The sequence below is a fragment of the Mobula birostris genome, chromosome 2 (assembly GCF_030028105.1).
Source record: "Mobula birostris isolate sMobBir1 chromosome 2, sMobBir1.hap1, whole genome shotgun sequence".
In the NCBI taxonomy this organism is placed as follows: Eukaryota; Metazoa; Chordata; class Chondrichthyes; order Myliobatiformes; family Myliobatidae; genus Mobula; species Mobula birostris.
The window spans coordinates 90395479-90421693 of NC_092371.1; the positions used below are offsets into that span (position 1 = coordinate 90395479).

Below are 26215 nucleotides of genomic sequence, written 5' to 3' on the forward strand. Positions count from 1 at the left end.
TTGCTCTAGTTCTTGAAAGACTGAAATAAAATGGAAGTTTTCACAAGGCCAGGTAGCAACTGTAGAGATAGAAATGGAAACAAAGGCAAATTGAGTGCAGAGTAGAACTTCATAAGTCCTACAAAATTGATGCTAGACATACTTATTGTTAGCAGTATTCTCTGTCACCCATACAAATAGAGACTTTAAGTGCATAAAGAGCTTACTTAGGTTGGAAGGCAATTGGCTGACAGATCTCGCTATCGTAAATGCAGTGGATTCTGGTATATATTGGGCCATCAGTTAATTGGGACAGCCGCTTATTTGGGACAACTCTTAAAGAACAAAAACTAATTGTGGAAGTAGCCAGGATTCCCTTTGTTTATTGTAATAAGTACTTTATTGATCCCGAGTGGGAAATTATTTTGTTACAGCTGCAACAAAATACACTTTGCAATAATAATAAATATAATGTTAACTAAAAATAAAGTATGAATAATATACACAATAATTTACCAATGTGCAATAATGTACAAGATAATAAAACAAACTTCTTCTGTGATGTATGTTCTTGTGTCGCATAGAGATGAACTGTTGTATGTGCTTATTGCATCTGGTAGGAAAGATTTTCTGTAACAAACTTGTAACAGCAGAGCTGAATGAATCTGTTCAAAATGGTGCTCTGCTGCGTATTCATTTGTTCATGGAGATGTTCATGGATGTGTCTGATTGTCCATGATGGATAACAGTTTGTTTAGTGACCTCCTCTCCACCAGTAACTCAAAAGAGCCTGGGTTGTAGCTGTGGACAGATCCAGCCTTTTGATGAGTTTATTTAGTCTTTTTGCATCACCAGCACCGCTGCTTCTCCCCCAACATAAAGCCGCAAAGAAGACTGCACTAGCTGCAACAGATTGGTAAAAGAGCTGCAATATCCTGCTGCACACATTGGATGATCTCGGCTTCCTTAGAACATAGAGGATGCTCATCCCCTTTTTGGTTGGTTTTGGTTTTCCAGTTAACTCTGTTGTCGAGGTGGACACCCAAATATTTGTACTTCACCACCCCAACTTCTCCCAGAATGTATACAGGACTTGTCACAGTCCTCTTCCTCTTAAAAATCAATCACCATCTCCCTGGTTTTTGCCACACTTAGGAGCAGGTGATTCCCCCTGCACCATTCCACAAACTTGTCCACCAGTCCTCTGTACTCTGACCCCTGTCCATGGCTAATGCACCCAACCACTGCAGAGTCATCAGAGAATTTCTACAGGTGACAAGACTCAGATTTGTACTGAAAGTCTGAGGTGTACATGTGAACAGAGATGGAGACAGGAAAGTGCTTTGTGACACTCCAGTGCCACTCACCACCATCTCAGACAGTGAACAACCCAGCCATACAAACTGGTGTCTTATCTGTCTGGTAATCAGTAATCCAGGAGATAGTGGAATTGTCTATACCCATCCTTTGCAGCTTCTCATTCAGAAGTGGCTAGATTGTAGTGAAGGCACTAGAGAAATCAAACAAATGCGACTCCCACAGTGCCACCAGCATCATCCAGGTGGGAGTGAGCTTTCTGCAACAGGTAGGTGATGGCACCATCCACGCCCACATGAGGTTGGTAGGCAAACTGTAGGGGTTCCAATGAAGATCTCACCTGAGTTCTATTGTAAGTCAGAACCAGCCTCTCCAGCACCTTCTTCACATTATTTGAGACACTATGCTGCTTAATTGGGTCAGGCTGAACATTTTGCATCTTGTGAGAATCGCATGCACGTGTAGCAGTTAGGCACTACACCATGCTTAGAGTGAACAGTTTTTAAATAGTGTCATTTGGGTGATTGTGCTCAAAAAGCAATGATTCTTGTTACTGATAGTTTGCAAGTAATAAACAGTAAGACAATTCAGAACTCTTTTGCTCTTTGTGGTTTCAATTACCTGTATTCAAGCTTGAAGATGCCTGGAACACCCAGGTGTGAAAATGCAACAATTTCACTACTTCAAGTTAGGAACTACAAAGAATTTGACGTTATCGACAATCAAATAATGTTACAATTAAAATGAAGATTTGGTGCTTGCAATTGTCGAAAGCACTGCCTGAGGGCAACTAACTATCTGCACTAGGTGTCTGCATTGATTTTGTTTATTTACAGTCAATTGAAAGAACATGTCAGTGTACACTGGATCAATTCCTCCTTGATAACTTGGGAACTAATACATAGTTATAGTACTGTAGTAGTTTTAGTAGTGTTCTAATTTATTCTATGTCATTTAAATACACAAATTGTTAGTTGAACAGTAGCTTGTCTTTTTACTTTGTATCTCTTTAACTAGTTCCATGAAACTTCAACTGATTGGGGCAAAATATACTTACTGGTCCTGATGTGTCCCAGTTAACAGAATCCATTGTACATCTTTCACCTACTTGTATTCAGTGGCCACCTTATTAGGTACATTTGTACCCCTGCAACTCAATGCATAAAAGAATGCAGACATGGGCAAGAGGTTCATTTATTGTTCAGACCAAATATCAGAATGGGGAAGAAATATGATCTAAGTGACTTTGGCCATGGAATGATTGGTGCTTGACAGGGTTTTATCTCAGAACCTCTAATCTCCTGGGATTTTCATACACAAGTGTCCAGGACTTGCGGAGAATGGTGTGAAGAGCAAAAAAAAAAATCCAAATGAGTGGCAATTTTGTGGCTGAAAAGCTTAGTTAATGAAAAAAGTCAAAAGAGAATAGCCAGCAGTTTAAGCTGACAGGAAGGTGACAGTAACTCAGGTAACCACATGTTATAATAATGGAATGCAGAAAAGTATTTCTGAACACACATCAAGCCTTGAAGTGGATGAGTTACAACAGGAGAAGACCATACAGGTTCCACATAATAAAGTGGCTACTGAGTATAGTTTTTAACTTAAGCTCAAATGATGGCTTGGTGACAAAATCAGGTGGAATTTTTTACAATAGATTGAGGAAGATGGGTAAATCAGGTAAAATGTGACAATGTGCAAGTTTTGAATAATTATGAAAAATCATGTACTTATTTCAGCTCTTGTTCACGGAACCCGATTGAAGCAATATCAGCTCGAGTGAAGGAGATCGGTGACATCTTCTGCCAACATTACTCTCAATCTACGGAAAACCAGGCTGGTTCTCATATAGGTGAGAAACTCCATGAGACTGTCATCATCATCATCAGATGCCGTGCCCAGTTTGAGGTTTGACTGCCATGGCCCACACACTCCTGTTTCAGGTCAAGTGGATCAAATTCATTGGTATTCATTTCCAGTTCTCTGGGTGCTGTCTCCATCATTATTTGTCTTTGTCTTCCTCTTGCTTTCTTCCCTTCAATCTTTCCCATAATTAACGTGCATTCTAACTCCTCTTTCCTAATCACATGTCCAATGAAGTTACTTTGCCTTTTCATGATCTCATATATTATTTCTCTTTTTGTGTTTGCTCTGTTCATGATATCCTCGTTAGATATTTGTTTCGTCCATGATATTCTTTGCATCCTCCTCAAAAACCACATCTCTGCTACTTCAACTGGTTTCCTCATGCTACTAGATATTGTCCAACATTCTGAGCCATATAACATAACTGGATAAATGTAACATTTCAGTGCTCTGAGGCGAGTTGTCATGCCTAGTTTAGTGTTGGTCAGTATACTCTTCATTCTCACAAAGTTGTCTTTTGCCATCGCTATTCTTCTTTTGGTGTCCCCAGTCGCACCTGCCATCTGATGTCACCCAGCTTCCTAAGTAGCAAAAGTTCTGTACTTGTTTTATGTCTTTCCTGTTTATTCTCAGCCTGCAGATAGGATTCTCCTTCTTTTTGGATATCACCATACATTCTGTCATGAGACTGTAAGCTTTCGTATTCTCCCTAGGTACCTGTGTTGGAAAACAGCAGTTGAAAATCTGAAAACAGACAGTGCTGGAGGACTTGAACAGCATTTGTGGAGGGAGAAACATTTAGAAATCTGCTGATGGGAAATAATAACCTGCTCTCTTCCCCCTCCCCCACCCAGATCTACCGGAATACCTCCTATGTTGGTTTATGTACTGTCCATGTGCTGTTGATTGTGTAGTGGTCATGGGCACCCATTCAACTGCAGTCCATTTAATCTCTCACTTCACATTAAGACATGGTTTCTTTCCAGTGGTTGAGTAATCGGGTTGAGGCAAGATATTTTTTTTAAGTTTAAGGATACAGCATGGACGGGCCCTTCCAGCCGAGCAACCCACCTATTTAAGCCTAGCTTAATCACGGAACAGTTAACCTAGTGATCAGTGCATCTTTGGACTGAAAGAGGAAACTCGTGCACACGGGAAGAGCATACAAACTTTCTTACAGGGTTAAACTGAACTCAGATGCCCCAAACTGTAATAAAGTCACGCTGACACTACACTACCATGGGACAGGTGAAATGAGAGAAATTCTGTGCCCCTTTCGATCAAAGAGTACAGGAGACTAGTTTATTTGCACTAAGCAATTTGTATGCTGTGGGGGTGCTGCTTTTGAATATCATCCTAAAATCATAGAAACCTTCCAACAGGATGCCATTTGACCTGTTTGTGCCAGTCAAAAATATGTTGTCATTTGAAATAGAAAATACTGAGAATGCTCTGTGTCTGTCTGTGTGTGTGTCTCTAGATTTGCTCTCACCTACTAACCTAATATTTCTGTTGACAGCTCTCAACTACAAACTAGAAAATTAACAACACAAGACGATTTGCTCCATCTTGCTTACCAGGTTTCAATGCCAAGCCTAATCCGGCAATGATTCTGGTATACATGTCCAAATGCTATTATAGTATGATTGGTGGAGGCAAAAACTCTACCAGGCAATGAATCCGACCTACATCACCGTCCAGCTAGAAACAGTTTCCCTTTTTATCCCATGTAATCCTTGTTTCTGTTTTCAGACCAGTTTCCCTGGTTTCTGACCAGATATTGTTTAGCATATGATTATTAAAAGTTGTTTACCTCTACTGTACTATCCTGCTATAACTGTCCGACAATGCCTTCAAAAAAATGCTATGAACTTACGGAATCCTCCTTTTTATCGGGATTGTTTGAAGCAGATTTTGCCATCAAACGGTTGCGGCTTGCTGAAATCTTGTACTGGAAGATTCTGGAGACAGTGATGGTGCAGGAAAGTCGACGCAACCCTGGGAAGGACATGACAGTGAGTAACTGACAGTTTTTCATATCATGAAACATAAGGCACAAGAGCACAAATAGGCCATCCAATCCATCGAGTCTGCTCCACCCTTCCATCGTGTCTGTGTTATCATCCCGTTCAACCCCATTCCCCTGCCTTCTCTCCATAACCTTTGACATTGACTAATCAAGAACCAATTAACCTCAGCATGACTCCATGCTGTACATTCTGTTCAGACTAACCAACATGTATTTTAAATCTTCCAGGTTTTACTGGAGCAAGATATTTTCCATTCGTCGCTGATGGCATGCTGTCTTGAGATCATCCTGTCCTCCTACAATTCCCAGCGCACCTTCCCATGGATTATTGACATCCTGAACCTTAGCCCCTTTTACTTTTACAAGGCAAGTCCAAAGGTTGAGCCCTTGAGAAATACAGATGAGAAGGTTCATTTGATGTTAGCATCTTGTGGGCATTTCCCTCTGCTCCTTTTTACGCAAGCTCATCAGAGCATCAATCCTAATCTCATAGAAAATAGGTGCAGGAGTAGGCCATTCGGCCTTGACATAGGTAATCATAAGATACATAATTTATATATACACACAATATTATACATCAATTTTAAGTGCACATGACATGCACTGCTTTACACAGTGCCCAATTGGAGAGATTGGAAGCTTGAGAAGACATAGTTCACTCAGGTTCACCAATTGAGTAGAAAAGGCAGCGACTCACAGCAGTTTGGAGCTTTGAACAACGCCCAATCAGAGAGATCAGAATGGATCAACACCTGGAATTATGATATTGTAGCCATTAGTGAAACTTGGTTGGAGGAGGGGCAGGACTGGCAGCTCAATATTCTGGGGTTCAGTTGTTTCAGATGTGCAAGAGTGGCAAGGATTGCTAGTTAGGGAAAATGTCACAGCAGTGCTCAGATAGAGGTGTTATAAGACCATAAGGTATAGGAGCAGAATTAGGCCATTTGCCCTATCGAGTCTGCTCTGCCATTTCATCATGGCTGATCCAATTTTCCTCTCTGCCCCAATCTCCTGCCTTACCCTGTATCCCTTCATTCCATGACAAATCTATCAACCTCTGCCTTAAATATACAAAGACTTGGCCACCACAGCTGCCTGTGGCAATGAATTCCGCAGACTCACTACTCACTAGATAAAGAAATTCCTCCTCATTTCCGTTTTAAAAGGATGCTCCTCTATTCTGAGACTGTGTGGACTGGTCTTAGACACTGCCACCATAGGAAACATCCACATCCCACATCCACTCTCCACATCCACTCTATCAAGGCTTTTTACCATTCGATAGGTTTCAATGAGGTCACCCCTCGTGTCCATACACTTCCTGACACTGTATTCCTTCTGCCATTTCTTTGCCCATTCTCCTAATCTGCTTGTGCTTCGGTAGCCTCTCTATTTCCTCAAAACTACCTGCCCCTCCACCTGTTTTCGGATCATCTGCAAATCTTGCAACAACCATTTGGATAAGTCCATCATCCAAATCATTGACATTTACAGTGCCTATAAAAAGTACTGTTGGAAATGTTCTGGTTTTATTGTTTTATTTCATTGAATCATGTGGATTTAATTTGGTTTATTTCTCACTGATCAATAGGAAAAAGACTCGTGTCAAAGAGAAAACCGATCTCTACAAAGTGATCAAAATTAATTACAAATATAAAGCGCAAGGTAATTGATTGCATAAGTATTCTCTCTCTCTCCCCCGCCCCCCCCCCCCCCCCCCGATAAGACACACCAAATCATCACTGGTGCAGCCAACTGGTTTCAGAAGTCACATAATTAGTTAAATGGAGATCACCTGTGTGCAGTCAAGGTGTTTCAATTGATTGTAGTAAAAATACATCTGTATCTGGAAGGCCCAACTACTGGTGAGTCAGTATCCTGGCAAAAACTACACCATGAAGACAAAAAAACACTCCAAGCAAGAATATGGCACAGCTGTGAATTTGTCTAAAGCAGGTTGTCCTCAAAAACTGAGTGACCATGCAAAGAAGGGGACTAGTGAGGGAGGCCACCAAGAGACCTATGACAACTCTGGTGGAGTTACAAACTTCAATGGTTGAAATGGGAGGGACTGTATATACAACTATTGCCCGGGTGCTTCACCAGTGGCAGCTTTACAGGGGAATGGCAAAGAAAAGTCCACTGTTGGGGGGGAGGGAACCTCACATGAAATATTGGCTGGAGTTTGCCAGAAGGCATGTGGGAGACATGAATTCAGCTGGAAGAAGGTTCTATGGTCTGATGAAGCCAAAATTGAGCTTTTTGGCCATCAGACTAAACACTATGTTTGGCATAAGCCAAACACCGCACATCATCAAAAACGCACCATCCCTGTCATGGTGCATGGTGGCTGCATCATGCTGTGGGGATGCTTCACTGTAGCAGGTCCTGGAAGGCTTGTGAAGGTAGAGGGTAAAATTGAATGAAGCAAAATACAGGAAATCCTGCAGGAAATCTTGATGCAGTCTGCAAGAGAGCTGCAACTTGGGAGAAGATGTGTTTTCCAGCAAGACAATGACCCCAAGCTTAAACCCAAAGCTACACAGTAGTGGCTTAAAAACAACAAAGTTAATGTGCTGCAATGGCCAAGTCCAGACCTCAATCCAATTGGGAATTTGTAGCTGGACTTGAAAAGGGCTGTTAACCCACGATCCCTATGCGAGCTGTTTTGTAAAGAATGGGGAAAATTGGAGGGTCCAGATGTGCAAAGCTGATAGAGACTTATCCACACAGACTCAAGGCTGTAATTGCTGGCAAAGGTGTATCTACTAAATAATGACTTGAAGGGGGGGGTGAATACTTAAGCAAGCAATTATTTTGTGTTTTATGTTTGTAATTTATTTAGGTCACTTTGTAGAGATCTGTTTTCATTTTGACACAAAAGAGTCTTTTTCTATTGATCAAAAAAGCCAAATTAAATCCACTGTGATTTAGTGCTGTAAAACAATAAAACATGAAAACTTCCGGGCGGGGGGGGGGGGGGGCGGGTGGTGAATACTTTTTATAGGCACTGTAATGTAAAAGGATTCGGTCCCAACACAGACCCTTGTGGAACACCATTTGTCACTGGCAGCCACCAAAAGTGGCTCCCTTTAATTCCCACTCTCTGCTTTCTACCAATCAGCCACTGCTTTATTGATGCTAGAATCTTTACTGTAATGCCATGGGTATGTAGATTGTAAAGCAGCCTCGTGTGGCACCTTGGCCTTCTGAAAATCCAAGTAAGCAACATCAACCAATTCTTCTTTGTCTATCATAGAAACATAGAAAATAGGTGCAGGAGTAGGCCATTCGGCCCTTCGAGCCTGCACCGCCATTTATTATGATCATGGCTGATCATCCAACTCCGAACCCTGCACCAGCCTTCCCTCCATACCCCCTGATCCCCGTAGCCACAAGGGCCATATCTAACTCCCTCTTAAATATAGCCAATGAACTGGCCTCAACTGTTTCCTGTGGCAGAGAATTCCACAGATTCACCACTCTCTGTGTGAAGAAATTTTTCCTAATCTCGGTCCTAAAAGGCTTCCCCTTTATCCTCAAACTGTGACCCCTCGTTCTGGACTTCCCCAACATCGGGAACAATCTTCCTGCATCTAGCCTGTCCAATCCCTTTAGGATTTTATACGTTTCAATCAGATCCCCCCCTCAATCTTCTAAATTCCAATGAGTACAAGCCCAGTTCATCCAGTCTTTCTTCATATGAAAGTCCTGCCATCCCAGGAATCAATCTGGTGAACCTTCTTTGTACTCCCTCTATGGCAAGGATGTCTTTCCTCAGATTAGGGGACCAAAACTGCACACAATACTCCAGGTGTGGTCTCACCAAGGCCTTGTACAACTGCAGTAGTACCTCCCTGCTCCTGTAATCGAATCCTCTCACTATAAATGCCAGCATACCATTCGCCTTTTTTCACCGCCTGCTGTGCCTGCATGCCCACTTTCAATGACTGGTGTATAATGACACCCAGGTCTCGTTGCACCTCCCCTTTTCCTAATCGGCCACCATTCAGATAATAATCTGTTCTCCTATTTTTGCCACCAAAGTGGATAACTTCACATTTATCCACATTAAATTGCATCTGCCATGAATTTGTCCACTCACCCAACCTATACAAGTCACCCTGCATCCTTCTAGCATCCTCCTCACAGCTAACACTGCCGCCCAGCTTCGTGTCATCCGCAAACTTGGAGATGCTGCATTTAATTCCCTCATCCAAGTAATTAATATATATTGTAAACAACTGAGGTCCCAGCACTGAGCCTTGCAGTACCCCACTAGTCACTGCCTGCCATTCTGAAAAGGTCCCGTTTATTCCCACTCTTTGCTTCCTGTCTGCTAACCAATTCTCTATCCACATCAATACCTTACCCCCAATACCGTGTGCTTTAAGTTTGCACACTAATCTCCTGTGTGGGACCTTGTCAAAAGCCTTTTGAAAATCCAAATATACCACATCCACTGGTTCTCCCCTATCCATTCTACTAGTTACATCCTCAAAAAATTCTATGAGATTCGTCAGACATGATTTTCCTTTCACAAATCCATGCTGACTTTGTCCGATGATTTCACCGCTTTCCAAATGTGCTGTTATCACATCTTTGATAACTGACTCCAGCAGTTTCCCCATCACCGACGTTAGGCTAACCGGTCTATAATTCCCCGGTTTCTCTCTCCCTCCTTTTTTAAAAAGTGGGGTTACATTAGCCACCCTCCAATCCTCAGGAACTAGTCCAGAATCTAACGAGTTTTGAAAAATTATCACTAATGCATCCACTATTTCTTGGGCTACTTCCTTAAGCGCTCTGGAATGCAGACCATCTGGCCCTGGGGATTTATCTGCCTTTAATCCCTTCAATTTACCCAACACCACTTCCCTACTCACATGTATTTCGCTCAGTTCCTCCATCTCACTGGACCCTCTGTCCCCTACTATTTCTGGAAGATTATTTATGTCCTCCTTAGTGAAGACTGAACCAAAGTAATTATTCAATTGGTCTGCCATGTCCTTGCTCCCCATAATCAATTCACCTGTTTCTGTCTGTAGGGGACCTATCCTGCTTGTACTAAATGATTTTAACTTTCCACATATTGACTGGGACTCCCATTCTGTAAAAAGACTGATTGGGGTAGAATTTGTCAAATATGTTCAGGAAAGTTTCCTTAATCAGTGTGTAGAAGTCCCAACAAGAGAGTGCGTGATACTTGATCTGCTATTAGCGAATGAGACAGCAAGTGACAGAAGTTTGTGAAGGGGAACACTTTGCATCTAGTGATCACAATACCATTAGTTTCAATGTAAGTATGCAAAAAGGTTAGGTCTGTTACCTGGGTTGAGATTCTAAACTGGAGAGAGGCCAATTTTGATGGTGTCAGAGAGAATCTGGCAAGTGTGAATTGGGACAGGCTGTTTTTCTGGCAAAAGTGAACTTGATAATTGGGAGTCCTTCAAAAGTGCAATTTTGAGAGTGCAAAGCTTGTATACGCCTATCAGAGTAAACCCTAATGATAACAGGTGTAGGGAACATTGGTTTTCAAGAGATATTGAAGTCCTGGTTAAGGAAAAAAAAGGGTGGTGCATAGCAGATATAGGCAGGTTGGAACAAATGAGGTGCTTATGACATATAAGATATGCAAGAGAACACTTAGGAGAGAAATCAAGAAGGCTAAAACAAAGCATGAGAGCAAAAGGATTGCAAGGGACAGTTAGTCCTCTGGAAGATCAAAATGCATGGAGCCAAAAGTGATGGGGAAGATCTTAAATAAATTTTTTACATCTGTATTTACACAGCATCTATAGAAGTGGTGCAAAACGGTATCAACTTCATGGACCCTATACTGATTATAGAGGAGGTGTTTGCTGTCTTGACCATAAGACATGGGAAACATAAGAATTAGGCCATCTGGCCAATCGAGTTCTCTCACCATTCCATCATGGCTGATCCTTTCAGCTTCTCCTTCACAACCCCATTTCCCGGCCTTCTCCCTGTAACCTTTGATGCCATGTCCAATCAAGAACCTATCCAACTCTGCCTTAAATACACCCAACGACCTGGCCTCCACAGCTGCAAGTGGCAGCAAATTCCACAAATTCACCACCCTTCGGCTAAAGAAATTTCTCCGCATCTCTGTTTTGAATGGATGTCCCTCTATCTTTTGCAGCCATGTATTTTCTGCTGCATTCATTTAATGATGTGCTGTTCCTTACTTAAGGCCTGTGACTAGTGGAGTGCCACAGGAATCAGTGCTGGGTCCTTTGCTGTTTGTCATCTATATCAGTGATCTGGGTGATGGTGTGGTTGACTGGATCAGCAATTTTGCAGTTGACACCAAGATTGGGGATGCAGCGGACAGCGGGGAAGGCTATCATGGCTTGCAAAAGGATCTGCGTTAGCTGGAAAAGTGGCTTGAAAAATGGCAGATGGAATTCCATGCAGGCAAGTGTGAGGTTTTGCTCTTCGGTAGAACCAATCAGGATCAGTCTTACATAGTAAGCTGTAAGGCACTGACGAATATGGTAAACAAAGTGATCTGGGAATATAGGTCCATAATTCATTGAAAGTGGCATCACAGGTAAATAAGGTAGGAAAGAAAGTTTTTGGAACACTGGCCTTCGTAAATCGAAGTATTCAGTACAGAAAATGGAATGGTATGTTGAAGTTGTATAAGACTTTGGTGAGGCCTAATTTGAAGTATTGTGTGCAGTTTTGGTCACCTACCTACAGAAAAGGTGTAAACAAGTTTGAAAGAGTACAGAGCAAATTTACAAGGATGTTGCCGAGCCTGGAGGGCCTGAGTTGTAAGGAAAGACTGAATAGGTTTGGAGTTTATTCCTTGGAATGTAGAAGAGTGAGAGAGGGTTTCATTAAGAGATATACAAAATTGTGAGGGGTGTAGATAGGGTAAATACAAGCAGGCTTTTTCCACTGAGGTTGGGTGAGACTACAACCAGAGACCATAGGGGAAATTGGAGAGGGATAGGAACAGACAAGTGAGGAAAGCATTTAATTGGAGTAAGGGGAAATATGAGTCTATATCAGGCAGGAACTTGTAAGCATAAATTGGAAACGTTCTCAGGGAGATGTACAGCAGAAATGTGGCAAATGTTCAGGGGATATATGCATGGAGTTCTGCATAGGTGCGTTCCAAAGAGACGGAAAGAACGGTAGGGCACAGTAACAGTGGTGTAAAATGGCTTTTGTAAATCTAGTCAAGAAGAAAAGAAAAGCTTACGAAAGGTTCAAAAAACGAGGTAATGATAGAGATCTGGAAGATTATAAGGCTAACAGGAGAGCCAGAAGGGGCCATGAGAAGGCCTTGGCGGACAAGATTCAGGAAAACCCCAAGGCATTCAACAAGTATGTGAAGGGCAAGAGGATAAGACATGAGAGAATAGGACCAATCAAGTGTGACAGTGGAAAAGTGTGTATGAAACCGGAGGATATAGCAGAGGTACTGAATGAATACTCTGCTTCAGTATTCAGTACAGAAAAGGATCTTGGCGATAGTAGGGATGACTTACAGCAGACTGAAAAGCTTGAGCATGTAGATAATAAGAAAGAAGATGTGCTGGAGCTTTTGGAAAGCATCAAGTTGGATGTCACCAGGACCAGACGAGATGTTCCCCAGGCTGCTGTGGGAGGCGAGAGAGGAGATTGCTGAGCTTTTGGTGATGATCTTTGCATCATCAATGGGGACGGTAGGGGTTCCAGAGGATTAGAGGGTTGCAGATGTTGTTCCCTTATTCAAGAAAGGGAGTAGAGATAGCCCAGGAAATTATAGACCAGTGAGCCTTACCTCAGTGGTTGGAAAGTTGATGGAGAAGATCCTGAGAGGCAGGATTTCTGAACATTTAGAGAGGCATAATATGATTAGGAATAGTCAGCATGGCTTTGTGAAAGGCAGGTCGTGCCTTACAATGCTGATTAAATTTTCTGAGGGTGTGACTTAACACATTGATGAAGGTAGAGCAGTAGATGTAGTGTATATGGATTTCAGCAAGGCATTTGATAAGGTACCCCATGCAAGACTTATTGAGAAAGTAAGGAGGTATGGGATCCAAGGGGACATTGCTTTGTGTATCGAGAACTGAGTTGCCCACAAAAAGCAAAGAGTGGTTTTAGACGGGTCATATTCTGCATGGAGGTCGATAACCAGTGGTGTGCCTCAGGGATCTGTTCTGGGACCCCTTCTCTTTGTGATTTTTTTTATATATGTGACCTGGATGAGGAAGTGGAGGTATGGGTTAGTAAATTTGTTGATGACACAAAGGTTAGGAGTGTTGTGGATGGTGTGGAGGGCTGTCAGGGGTTACAATGGGATATCGATAGGATGCAAAACTGGGCTGAGAAGTGGCAAATGGAGTTCAACCCAGATAAGTGTGAGGTGGTTCATTTTGGTAGGTCAAATATAATGGCAGAATATAGTATTAATGGTAAGACTCTTGGCAGTGTGGAGGATCAGAGGAATCTTGGGGTCCAAGTCCATAGGACACTCACAGCTGCTGCGCAGGTTGACTCTGTGGTTAAGAAGGCATATAGTGCATTGGCCTTCATTGATCGTGAGACTGAGTTTAGGAGCCGAGAGGTAATGTTGCAGCTATATAGGAACCTGATCAGACCCCACTTGGAGTACTGTACTCAGTTCTGGTCACCTCACTACTGGAAGGATGTGGAAACCATAGAAATGGTGCAGAGCAGATTTACAAGGATGTTGCCTGGATTGGAGAGTATGCCTTATGAGAATAGATTGAGTGAACTTGACCTTTTATCCTTGGAGCGACGGAGCATGAGAGGTGACCTGATAGAGCTGTATAAGATGATGAGAGGCATTGATTGTGTGGATAGTCAGAGGTTTTTTCCCACTGGCATAATTTACATATTGCTATTTAACTATTTATGGTTCTATTACTGTTTATTATTTATGGTGCAACTGTAACGAAAACCATTTTCCCCCGGGATCAATAAAGTATGACTATGAAATGGCTAGCACGAGAGGGCATAGTTTTAAGGTGCTTGGATGTAGGTACAGAGGAGATGTCAGGGGTAAGTTTTTTTCACATAGGGAGTGGTGAGTGTGTGGAATGGGCTGCCGCGACAGTGGTGGAGGTGAATACGATGGGGTCTTTTAAGAGACTCCTGGATAGGTACATGGAGCTCAGAAAAATAGAGGGCTATAGGTAACTCTAGGTAATTTCTAAGATAAGTACATGTTCGGCACAGTTTTGTTGGCCAAAGGGCCTGTATTGTGCTGTAGGTTTTCTATGTGTCAAAATGGCTTGGCATGGGCTGCATGGCCTGTTTTGTGCTGTACTTTTCTGACTCTGACAAAATATGTTATCTCGTTCTTTTGTAACTGGCTGATTATTTAGACTGGGTTTATTTGTACTCCAACTCCTCAGATCTCTATGGCGAGCCAGCAGTGTAAACAGAGATGGATGAGTTGGAGTGTTGTGAATAGAGCCTGCTGCTGCAGTTTTCTCTGTCTCCGGTTGTGAGAAGCAACAGCAAAGCTGCCTGTTACACCCATCCATCGAGTGAGCCGCTGCTTTTATCACTGTTGTCATCTCTAGTTTTGCAATAAAGTGTTAATTTCACTGTCAGCGCTGCTATTGCAAACTTTGTTTAATTAGTTTACTGGAGAAGGTTTGATTTATCAGTTATTGAAGTAGGATCTTGTGTGTTATCAATCAGGTAACTCTACCACTATGTTATGTTCCCAGCGATGAATTGAGGCAGCAAATTGCAACCAAGAGTTCAGAATCAGAACCAGATTCAGGTGTAAGTCACCAGCATACGAAATTTTACTGACTTTGCGGCAGCAGTACAATGCAATATATAGTCATAGAAAAAATTACTTACAGTAAGTATACATTAAATAGTTGAATTAGATAAGTGGTGCAAAAATATATTAGTGAGGTTGGGTTCATAGTCCTTTCAGAAATCGGATTACAGAGGGAAAGAAGCTGTTTTTGAATTGCTATGTGTGTGTGTGTCTTCAGGCTTCTATACCTCCTTCCTGATGGTAACAATGAGAACAGGGCGATGGAAGACCTTAATGATGGAGTTACCTAAGTTTACAAATTTGCAGCTTACCTTTATCCGGTGCTGTAGTCCATCCATACCAGATAGTGATGCAACCATTTAAATGCTCTCCATATTACATCTGTAGAAATTTGTGTGTGTCTTTATATGGTATTGGACATTTCAACCCTGGGAAGTTTCTTGTGTCTTTAAAATTGCCTCCTGGTCTAAAATAACTTAATGCAAAATTAACCAGTTTAAAGCAACTACTTTTGTGAGCTGCAATGCCACAGACTAATTTTTAACATCAAAACAGACAAATTTCGGTTGGTTTCTCTGGAGCAGCAGAGGCCAAGGGAGATCTGATAGCGATTTATAAGATTCATCATATAACGCAGGCAATCATGTCTGTGGCCTGAAAGGTGCTAAATAGAATTATTCTGCAGCACTCTCAACAAGCTATTGACATAACATTAAGGAACCAGTAAGCAAGCTTTTGGAAAGACGGCTCCTGTACAGACCAAATAGCTACCTTAAGAATAATCGTAAAACAGTCAATCGAATGGAATACTTCTCTCTATGTCAATTTCATCATCTGCGAGAATGCCTCTGATTACTCAGACAGAAACACCCTATGGAAACTTATGAAACATTATGGAATACTGCAGAAATGTATCGATATCATTTGGAAGTCCTACAACAAGATATCATGCCAAGTCGTACATGTAGGAAAACTGTCAACACTGGGGTGAAGCAGGGCCGTTTGATGGCTCCTTTCCTGTTCCTGTTGGCAGTGCACTGGACTATGAAACACTGGAAAACAAAATGGAATCCAGCGGACTTTGTGGTGGCAACTTGATGACCTGGAGTTTGCAGGTGACATCACCCTTTACTGCAAGGCATCGCTCTTCATGCAGTGATTCCTTAGGGAACTGGCACCCATCATTAAGGACACCACCCAAGACATGCCCTGTTCCATTGGGAAGGAGGTAAAAAAAAGCCTTAAGGCATGCACTCAGTGATTCAGGAACAGCTTCTTCCCCTCTGCCATTCATTTTCTAAATGGGCATTGAACCCATGAACATGACCTCACTGCTTTTTTTATTCGTTTTTTTGGTACTAATTTTAACTTAACTATTTAATAGACATGTATATTTACGTAGTTCAGGTCGTTTTTCTCTATTACTGTAACTCAGTTCCTTTTCTCTATATTTGTTTATCATGGATTTCATTGTACTGCTGCCCTAAAGATAATAAATCTCACAACATTGCCAGAATAATTCTGATTCTGTCTAGCTCCAACCAGCAGATTCAAGAGAAATAAACACTTTTGAACAATAACTCCACCATGCTGGGTCTAAGACCCCAAACGTTGATAAAATGATGAAGATAGACTGCACCAGCAATAGACCCACAGTGATGAGAGATACAACCCTGAAGGAGGTGACTTCCTTGTCTATCTTGGAAACACTGTGAGTATATATGGTGGAATGGTTGAGAATGTCAAAGCCAGGATCAACAAGGACAGAGTAGTTTGCGGAATCTTTAAGTATGCGTGGACATCCAGAGTCAGATTAAAGAAAACCAAAATCAGAATCTTCCAACTCAAATGTTAAAACAGTGCTCCTATATGGCTTTGAAACCTGGAGAACAATATGCTTTCATCGATCAGTGCCCGAGAAGGTTCCTAAACCTCACTGGACTGACAGAGTAACAAACCAGGTGGGGAAAACACCAACCACGAATCTATAGAGATACAAATACACAAACAGAGATGGAGTTGAATTGGCCACACTTTGAGGAAGCCGACTGACATCACCGGGCAGGTGTAAAAATGGAACCCCCGAGGAAAAAGGGATGTCCAAAGAACACATGGAAGAGAGATGTGGAGGCCAAAATTAGACAATAGGAACATTCCTTGTCCACCCTGGAGGAACTGGCTCAGAACAGGGGATGGTGGGGACAGGAGGTCATCGATGGCCTATGCTCCACTGGGAGCTAAGGGCTGAAGAAGGAAAAGATTCCACTCTCAGTCCATAATAGAGACCATATCAGAATCTGGTTTATCACCACTCACATATGTCATGAAAGTGTTTTTGTGGCAGTGATTATATAAAATTACTACAATACTGTGTGAAAGTCTTAAATATAGCTTGGGTGTCTAAGACTTTTGCACAGTACTGCACATCAATGAATGAAGTCTTTTGCAGCCGTGCATTTTTTGCTGCATTCATTTAATGATGTGCTGTTCCTTACTTAGTTTAGTGATACAGCTTTGTTTCTGCTTTCAGAGACTCCAGAGGAAATTGTCAGATTGGTGAGCACAAAATACCTCACTGGAACAGGAGGGGTTTATAAATGTAGGGAAGTGGAAGGCTTGTGTGGCAGTGAAAGGTCAATCATTTTAATTAAAGGCTCCCAGGAATGCAATTACAATTGTTATTTATCCACTGATCAAAGGAAATCAGTCTCAGTTTGTCACTGGAACTGCTAACACCAAGTCAAGTCAAGTCACTTTTTATTGTCATTTCGACCATAACTGCTGGTACAGTACATAATGAAAACGAGACAACGTTTTTCAGGACCGTGGTGCTACATGAAACAATACAAAAACTACACTGAACTACGTAAAACAACACAAAAAAATACAGTAGACTACAGACCTACTCAGGACTGCATAAAGTGCGCGAAACAGTGCAGGCATTACAATAAATAATAAACAAGACAATAGGCACAGTGGAGGGCAGTAGGTTGGTGTCAGTCCAGGCTCTGGGTATTGAGGAGTCTGATGGCATGGGGGAAGAAACTGTTACATAGTCTGGTCGTGAGAGCCCGAATGCTTCGGTGCCTTTTGCCAGATGGCAGGAGGGAGAAGCGTTTGTATGAGGGGTGTGTGGGGTCCTTCATAATGCTGTTTGCTTTACGGATGCAGCGTATGGTGTAAATGTCTAATGCGGGAAGAGAGACCCCGATGATCTTCTCAGCTGGCCTCATTATCCACTGCAGGGTCTTGTGATCCGAGATGGTGCAATTTCCGAACCAGACAGTGATGCAGCTGCTCAGGATACACTCAATACAACCTCTGTAGAATGTGGTGAGGATGGGGGGTGGGAGATGGACTTTTCTCAGCCTTTGCAGAAAGTAGAGACGCTGCTGGGCTTTCTTTGCTATGGAGCTGGTGATGAGGGACCAGGTAAGATTCACTGCCAGGTGAACACCAAGAAGTTTGGTGCTCTTAACAATCTCTACGGAGGAGTCGTTGCTGTTCAGCGGAGAGTGGTTGTTCCGTGTCCTCCTGAAGTCAACAACCATCTCTTTTGTTCACATTCAGAGACAGGTTGTTGGCTCTGCACCAGTCCGTTAGCCGCTGCACCTCCTCTCTGTATGCTGACTCATCGTTCTTGCTGATGAGACCCACCACGGTCGTGTCATCGGCGGACTCGATGATGTGGTTCGAGCTGTGTGTTGCAGCACAGTCGTGGGTCAACAGAGTGATCAGCAGTGGACTCTTGGCAGTGTGGAGGATCAGAGGGAGCTTGGGGTCTGAGTCCATAGGACACTCAAAGCTGCTGTGCAATTTGACTCTGTGGTTAAGAAGGCATACAGTGCATTGGCCTTCATTGATCGTGAGATTGAGTTTAGGAGCCGAGAGGTAATGTTACTGCTATATAGGACCCCACTCGGGTTACTGTGCTCAATTCTGGTCGCCTTACTACAGGAAGGATGTGGGAACTATAGAAAGGGTGCAGAGGAGATTTACAAGGATGTTGCCTGGATTGGGGAGCTTGCCTTGTGAGAATAGGTTGAGGGAACTCAGCCTTTCTCCTTGGAGCAACGGAGGATGAGAGGTGACCTGATAAAAATGTATAAGATGATGAGAGGCATTGAATGTGTGGCTAGTCAGAGAGACTCCTGGATAGATACATGGAGCTTAGGAAAATAGAAGGCCATAGACAACCCTAGGTAATTTTTGAAATAAGTACATGTTCAGCACAGCATTGTGGGCTGAAGGGCCTGTATTGTGCTGTAGGTTTTCTATGTTTCTAATTTTGCTAATTAAGTCCTGTGCTTTGATGGTACAATTTTATATTACAGTATTTTTGTTTTGGACATTATGATACTTTAAATATTTTCAGTTTGAGAATCATTGTCCTATTGCTTGTAGAATTCGCGCTTGCTGTTGCATCTTTTTAATCTGATTCTTTACTCAGTGGGATTTTTGATGTACTTAGCTAACTCCACAAATTTGCGCTTAAAACCAGTGAGTTTTTGCATTCAAGGCCCAGTATCTTCAGCATGGCTTGAGATTAATTTTTACTGTGATTTGAAGAACCTGTCCTACCAGTCTGGCCTGGGCAAAATAGGATTAATCACTTTCTTTTGCCTAACCTCCCCTAATGGCTTGGAGTTAGGCTGACCCTCAGTAATGACACCAGAATTAAATACAGGTAATAGGTAAACTTTCATTTAATAATTGGAAATTTATTCTTGTGATGGTAAAAGGAATTGGCACCCAAGCCTTTGAGGTGATGTAGTGCGCTATCAGATTTAAATTGGCAGCTGAGCTTCAATGGTGTGCCAGAGACCACATCACCAGTACCAGTACTGAGGCACTTATGAATGCTACAGGATAAGACATCGTCAACCAACAGAGCTAAATAGATTATTCAGTGGTTACTTTGTTGATTTTTGTGGGACTTTGCTGTGCAAATGGACTGCTGTGTTCCGTGCATCGGAAGTACACTTCAACCTGTGAAGCACTTGAAGGTTAGCTTTATTTGTACATCAAAATACACAATGAAATGTGTCTTTTGTGTCAAATCAGATCAGTGAGGATTGTCCTGACGAAGGGTCTCGGCCTGAAACGTCGACTGTACCTCTTCCTAGAGATGCTGCCTGGCCTGCTGCATTCACCAGCAACTTTGATGTGTGTTGCTTGAATTTCCAGCATCTGCAGAATTCCTGTTGTTTGCAGTGAGGATTGTGCTGGGAGCAGCCCACAAGTGTCATCATGCTTCAGGCACCAACATAGCATGCTCACAACTTATTTCCCTGACCCATATGTCTTTTGGAATGTGGGTGGAAACTGAAACACCCGGAGGAAATTCACGCAGTCACAGGGAGAGCGTACAAACTCCATAGCAACAGCAGTGGGAATTAGTCATAGTCATACTTTATTGATCCCGGGGGAAATTGGTTTTTGTTACAGTTGCACCATAAATAATAAATAGTAATAGAACCATAAATAATTAAATAGTGGTATGTAAGTTATGCCAGTAAATTATGAAATAAGTCCAGGACCAGCCTATTGGCTCAGGGTGTCTGACTCTCCAAGGGAAGAGTTGTATTGTTTGATCGCCACAGGCAGGAATGACTTCGTATGCTGCTCTGTGCTGCATCTCGGTGGAATGAGTCTCTGGCTGAATGTACCCCTGTGCCCACCCAGTACATTATGTAGTGGATGGGAGACATTGACCAAGATGGCATGCAACTTAAACAGCATCCTCTTTTCAGATACCACTGTGAGAGAGTCCAGTTCCATCCCCACAACATCACTGGCCGTACAAGTGAGTTTGTTGATTCTGTTGGTGTCTGCTACCCTCAGCCTGCTGTCCCAGCACACAACAGCAAACATGATAGCACTGGCCACCACAGACTCGTAGAACATCCTCAGCATCGTCTGGCAGATGTTAAAGGACCTCAGTCTCCTCAGGAAATACAGACTGCTCTGACCCTTCTTGTAGACAGCCTCAGTGTTCTTTGACCATTCCAGTTTATTGTCAATTCATATCTCCAGGTATCTGTAATCCTCCACCATGTCCACACTGACCCCCTGGATGGAAATGGGGGTCACTGGTACCTTAGCTCTCCTCAAGTCTACCACCAGCTCCTTAGTCTTTTTCACATTAAGCTGCAGATAATTCTGCTCACACCATGTGACAAAGTTTCCTACCGTAGCCCTGTACTCAGCCTCATCTCCCTTGCTGATGCACCCAACTATGGCAGAGTCATCCGAAAACTTCTGAAGATGACAAGACTCTGTGCAGTAGTTGAAGTCTAAGGTGTAAATGGTGAAGAGAAAGGGAGACAAGACAGTCCCCTGTGGAGCCCCAGTGCTGCTGATCACTCTGTCGGACACACAGTGTTGCAAGCACACGTACTGTGGTCCGCCAGTCAGGTAATCAGGAATCAGGAATCCATGACACCAGGAAAGCATCCACCTGCATCGCTGTCAGCTTCTCCCCCAACAGAGCAAGGCAGATGGTGTTGAACGCACTGGAGAAATCAAAAAACATGACCCTCACAGTGCTCGCTGGATTGTCCAGGTGGGCGTAGACACGGTTCAGCGGGTAGACGATGGCATCCTCAACTCCTAGTCGGGGCTGGTAGGCGAACTGGAGGGCATCTAAGTGTGGCCTGACCATAGGCTGGAGCAGCTCCAGAACAAGTCTGTCCAGGGTCTTCATGATGTGGGAGGTCAATGCCACCGGTCTGTAGTCATTGAGGCCGCTGGGGCGCGGCGTCTTCAGCATAGGGACAAGGCAGGACGTCTTCCACAGTACAGGAGCCCTCCGGAGCCTCAGGCTCAGGTTGAATACATGGTGAAGTACTCCACATAACTGAGGGGCACAGACTTTGAACACCCTGGTACTGACACCATCCGGTCCTGCAGCCTTGCTTGGGTTGAAACGTTTCAGCTATCTTCTCACCTGTTCAGCTGTGAAGCCCACCATGGTGGTTTCGTGTGGGGAAGGGGTATAGTCATGAGTTGAACCCCAGTTTTGGTCTGTGCTGTAATAGCATGCACTAACCGCTACACTGCCGTGTTGCCCGCATTCTTACCTGAGCAAGAGGCATACCATGATAGTTTTTCAGTTAGACATTAGCTCAAATGAACCTAACATTGATGATGCTCCTCTTCATTAGGTGATAGAGGTGTTGATTCGGGCAGAGGAGGGTCTCTCCCGTGATATGGTGAAACACCTTAACAACATCGAAGAGCAGATTTTGGAAAGTCGAGCTTGGGTCCACGATTCAGCCCTTTGGAAGGCTTTGCATGGAGCACACAGCCAGGTTCCGACATGTGAAGAGGTGCGTGCATCCCTTTATGGTGGTATTATATCCAATCCCCTACACGAAGTGTTTCAAGAAAGTTAAAAAGTAAAATTGTCTTTCATTCGTAGGTAGCCTGATAAATTTTCCACTTATTTCTTCACTGACTCAAAATGATTGCGGTTCTTTGGGTTGCTGTGTGGACACTCAACACGGGAGCCCCTCCTTCACTCCCTGTATACCCATGACTGTGTCACCATCCACAGCTCCAATCTGCTAATTAATTTTGCCAACAACACTACATTAATTGGCCTAATCTCAAACAGTAACGAGGTGGCCTGCAGGGAAAAAGTCATCTCCCTGACATGGTGGTGTCAAGGAAACAACCCCTCCCTCAATATCGCAAAAACAAAGGAGCTGGTTGTGGATTACAGGAGGAATTGATGGCAATGGACCTGGGGCTGAGAGGGTCAACAGCTTTAAGTTCCTCGGCATCCACATCACTAAGGACCTCACATGGTCTGTACACACCAGTTATGTGGTGAAAAAGGCACAACAGGCCCTCTGTCACCTCAGACGGTTGAGGAAGTTTGGTATGGGCCCCCAAATCCTAAGAACTTTCTACAGCAGCACAAATGAGAGCATCCTGACTGGCTGAGTCACTGCCTGGTATGGGAACTGTACCTCACTTAATTGCAGGATTCTGCAGAATGTGGTGTGGACAGTCCAGTGCATATGCAGTTGTGAACTGCCCATGATTTGGGACATTTACAAAGACAAGTATGACAAAAGGTAGGGTCATTGGGGACCCGAGTCACCCCAACCACGGTCTGTTCCACCTGCTACCATCCAGGAAACGGCACTACAGCATAAAAGCCAGGACCAACAGGCTCCGGAACAGTTTCTTCCATCAGGCCATCAAACTCATTAACTCACGCTGATTTGAGTGTATTTCTATGTTACATTGACTGTTCTATTTATTATAAACTGCTATGATTGTGCATTTAGATGGAGATGTAATGTAAAGATTTTTACTCGTGTATGTGAAGGGTGTAAGAAATTACTCATTAAAAATTCCATTCTTCATCTATCTTAATTCTAATTGACACCCAGCTGCTCCCCCCCAAGGTGCTTTAAAACTTGCCTTACCCCAGTAATGCAAGCCACCTCACTACAAAATGTTTTGTGCACTAGAACCATAGCTATGGGTCTGTCACCAATTCATCATGCCCCTCTTCCTCTCAAATCATTCAAGGTGGTTAATCAGGCTGTTGCTCGACAATAACCTTCAGTCATCTAATTCCACAGAACTATCCTTGTATAGCTCCTGTCAGAACCATCCAGATATAAAGGGTGTTTCTCCATTGTTAACTTCTCTTGTATATCAGTATATGCAGGGGAGATAGGAAACAATATGATAGAGCTGAGGATGAGCCAGTAGATTTTCAAATAGATTACGTAATATATGTGTGAGGAAGGACAAGCCAATGATTGGGTACAGCTGCAGACAGTGTAACCTGTGCCACAGAGGCAGAATTCATAAGGGCAAAGAATGCAGGACTGAAAGTGCTGTATTTAAATGCACTTTGAATTCAGAATAAGGGGGGTGAACTTCAGACACAATTAGAGATTGGTCAGTATGACATTGTGGGCATCGCTGATTTGTGGCTGAAAGAAGATCATAGTTGGGAGTTCAACATCAAAGGATAGGCAGAAAAGCAGAGACGGTGGTGTGACATCTTTCGAAAGAGGTGACAGGGTCAGAGAATGTCGAATCTTTGTGGGTGGAGTTAAGAAACGCATGGGTGAAAAAACCATTATGGCCTCCAAATAGTAGCCAAGATGTGGTGTTGAAATTGCAAAAGGGGCTGGAAAAGGCATATAATAAAATGTCACAATTGTAATGGGGGACTTCAATATACAAGGGGATGGGGAAAATCAGGTTGGTGTCAGATCGCAAGAGAGGGAGTTTGTTCAATGTCTATGAGGTGGCTTTTTAGAGCAGCTTGTGCTTGAGCCTAGTCGGGGAGAGGCTGTCTTAGACTGTGTGTTGTGTAATAACCCAGATCTTATTAAGGAGCTTAATGTAAGGGAACCCTTATGAGGCAGTGATCATAATATGCTTAAATTCATACTACAATTTGAGAGGGAGAAGCATAAATCATATGTATTAGTATCACAATGGAATAAAGGAAATTACAGAGCCATGAGAGAGGAGCTTGCCCAGGTGGATTGGAGGGGATACTGGTAGGGATGACGGCAGAACAGAGGTGGCTGAAGTTTCTGGGAATAGTTCACAAGGCTCAGGATAGATATGTCCAACAGACGTTCTCAAATGGCAGGGCTAGGCAGCCGTGGCTGACAAGGAAAGTTAAGGACTGCATAAAAGCCAAAGAAAGGGCATATACATTAGCAAAAGTGAGTGGGAAGTTGGATGATTGGGAAGCTTTTAAAATCCAACAAAAGGCAACTAAAAAGCTATAAGAAGGGATGAGATATGGGGGCAAGCTAGCTGCTAATATAAAGCATGATACTAGAATATTTTCAGTTATATAAAGAATAAAAGGGAGGTGAGAGTTGATGTTGGGCCACTGGAACATGATGCTAGTGAGGTAGTAATGGGGGACAGAGAAATGGCAGATGAACTTAGTAGGTACTATGCATCAGTATTTACTGTGGAAGACACAAGCTGTTTGCCTGAGGTCCGTGAGTACCATTGCTATCAATTGGCAAACTGAAAGGTCTTGAGATGGATAAGTCACCTGGACCAGATGGACTACATCTCAGAGTTCTGAAAGAAGTTGCTGAAGAGATAGCTGATGCATTGGTTATGATCTTTCAAGAATCACTTGATTCTAACATTGTCCCAGAGGACTGGAAAATTCCTCCACTCTTTAAGAACAGAGGAAGGGAAAAGAAAGGAAATTGTATGCCAGTTAGCCTAACCTTAGTGGTTGGGAAAGTGTTGGAGTCCATTATTAAGGACGAGGTTTTAGGTTACTTGGAGACTAAACGTAAAATAAGTCAAAGTCAGCATGATTTCTGTCAAGGGAAATCTTGCCTGTTGAATCTATTAGAATTCTTTGAGGAAGTAACAAGAGGGTGGTCAAAGGAGAGGCAGTGGATGTCATGTACTTCAATTTCTGAAGGCATTTGATAAGGTGCCTCACATGAGGCCGCTTAACAAGATAAAATCCTATGGTGTTACGGGAAAGATACTGGCATGGATAGAGGAATGGCTGACAAGCAGGAGGCAGTGAGTGAGAAAAAATGGGGCCTTTTCTGGTTGTTTGCCAGTGACTAGTGGTGTTCCTCAAGGGTCAGTATCAGGACAACTACTTCTCATTGCTTGTCAATGACTTAGATAGTGGAAGTGATGGCTTTTGGCAAAGTTGTGGTTGATACGAAGATAGGTGGAGGGGTAGGTAATGCAGAGGAAGCAATGCAATTGCTGCAGGACTTTGGAAAATTGGAAGCAGGGGCAAAATAGTAGCAAACTAGGGAGCTTAGGTAAAAGAGCCCTGAGGAGCCAGTGATCAGAATACGATAGAGTTCAACTTGAAATTTGATAAGGAGAAAGTAAAGTCTGACATAGCAGTATTTCAGTGGAGTAAAGGAAATTACAGTGGTATGAGAGAGGAGTTGGCCAAAGTAAATTGGAAGGAGCTGCTGGCAGGGATAACAGCAGAGCAGCAATGACGTGAGTTTCTGGGGAAAATAAAGAAGATATAGGACACATGTATTCCAAAAACGAAGAAATACTCAAATGGCAAAATAGTACAACCATTGCTGACAAGGGAACACAAAGCAAATGTAAAAAACAAAAGGGTACAACAAAGCAAAAATTAGTGGGAAGCTAGAGGATTGGGAAACTTATAAAAACCTACAGAGAGCAACTGAAAAGATCATTAGAAGGGAAAAGATGAAATATGAAAGCAAGCTAGCAAA

At 42.9% G+C, this 26215-nt stretch overlaps 1 protein-coding gene across 3 annotated transcripts in view; it reads left to right on the forward strand.

Annotated features, from left to right (window-relative positions):
• The window catches only part of rbl1 (retinoblastoma-like 1 (p107)), a 123822-nt gene that overhangs the window by 64068 nt on the left and 33539 nt on the right, over positions 1–26215 (forward strand). For 2 of the 3 annotated variants that reach the window (XM_072244859.1, XM_072244879.1), the window contains 4 exons: positions 3036–3148; positions 5074–5177; positions 5420–5557; positions 22142–22306. In XM_072244859.1, the coding sequence (XP_072100960.1) occupies positions 3036–3148; positions 5074–5177; positions 5420–5557; positions 22142–22306 (520 nt within the window). The remainder of the gene's footprint in view (positions 1–3035; positions 3149–5073; positions 5178–5419; positions 5558–22141; positions 22307–26215) is intronic. The other variant, XM_072244869.1, reaches the window with a different exon arrangement.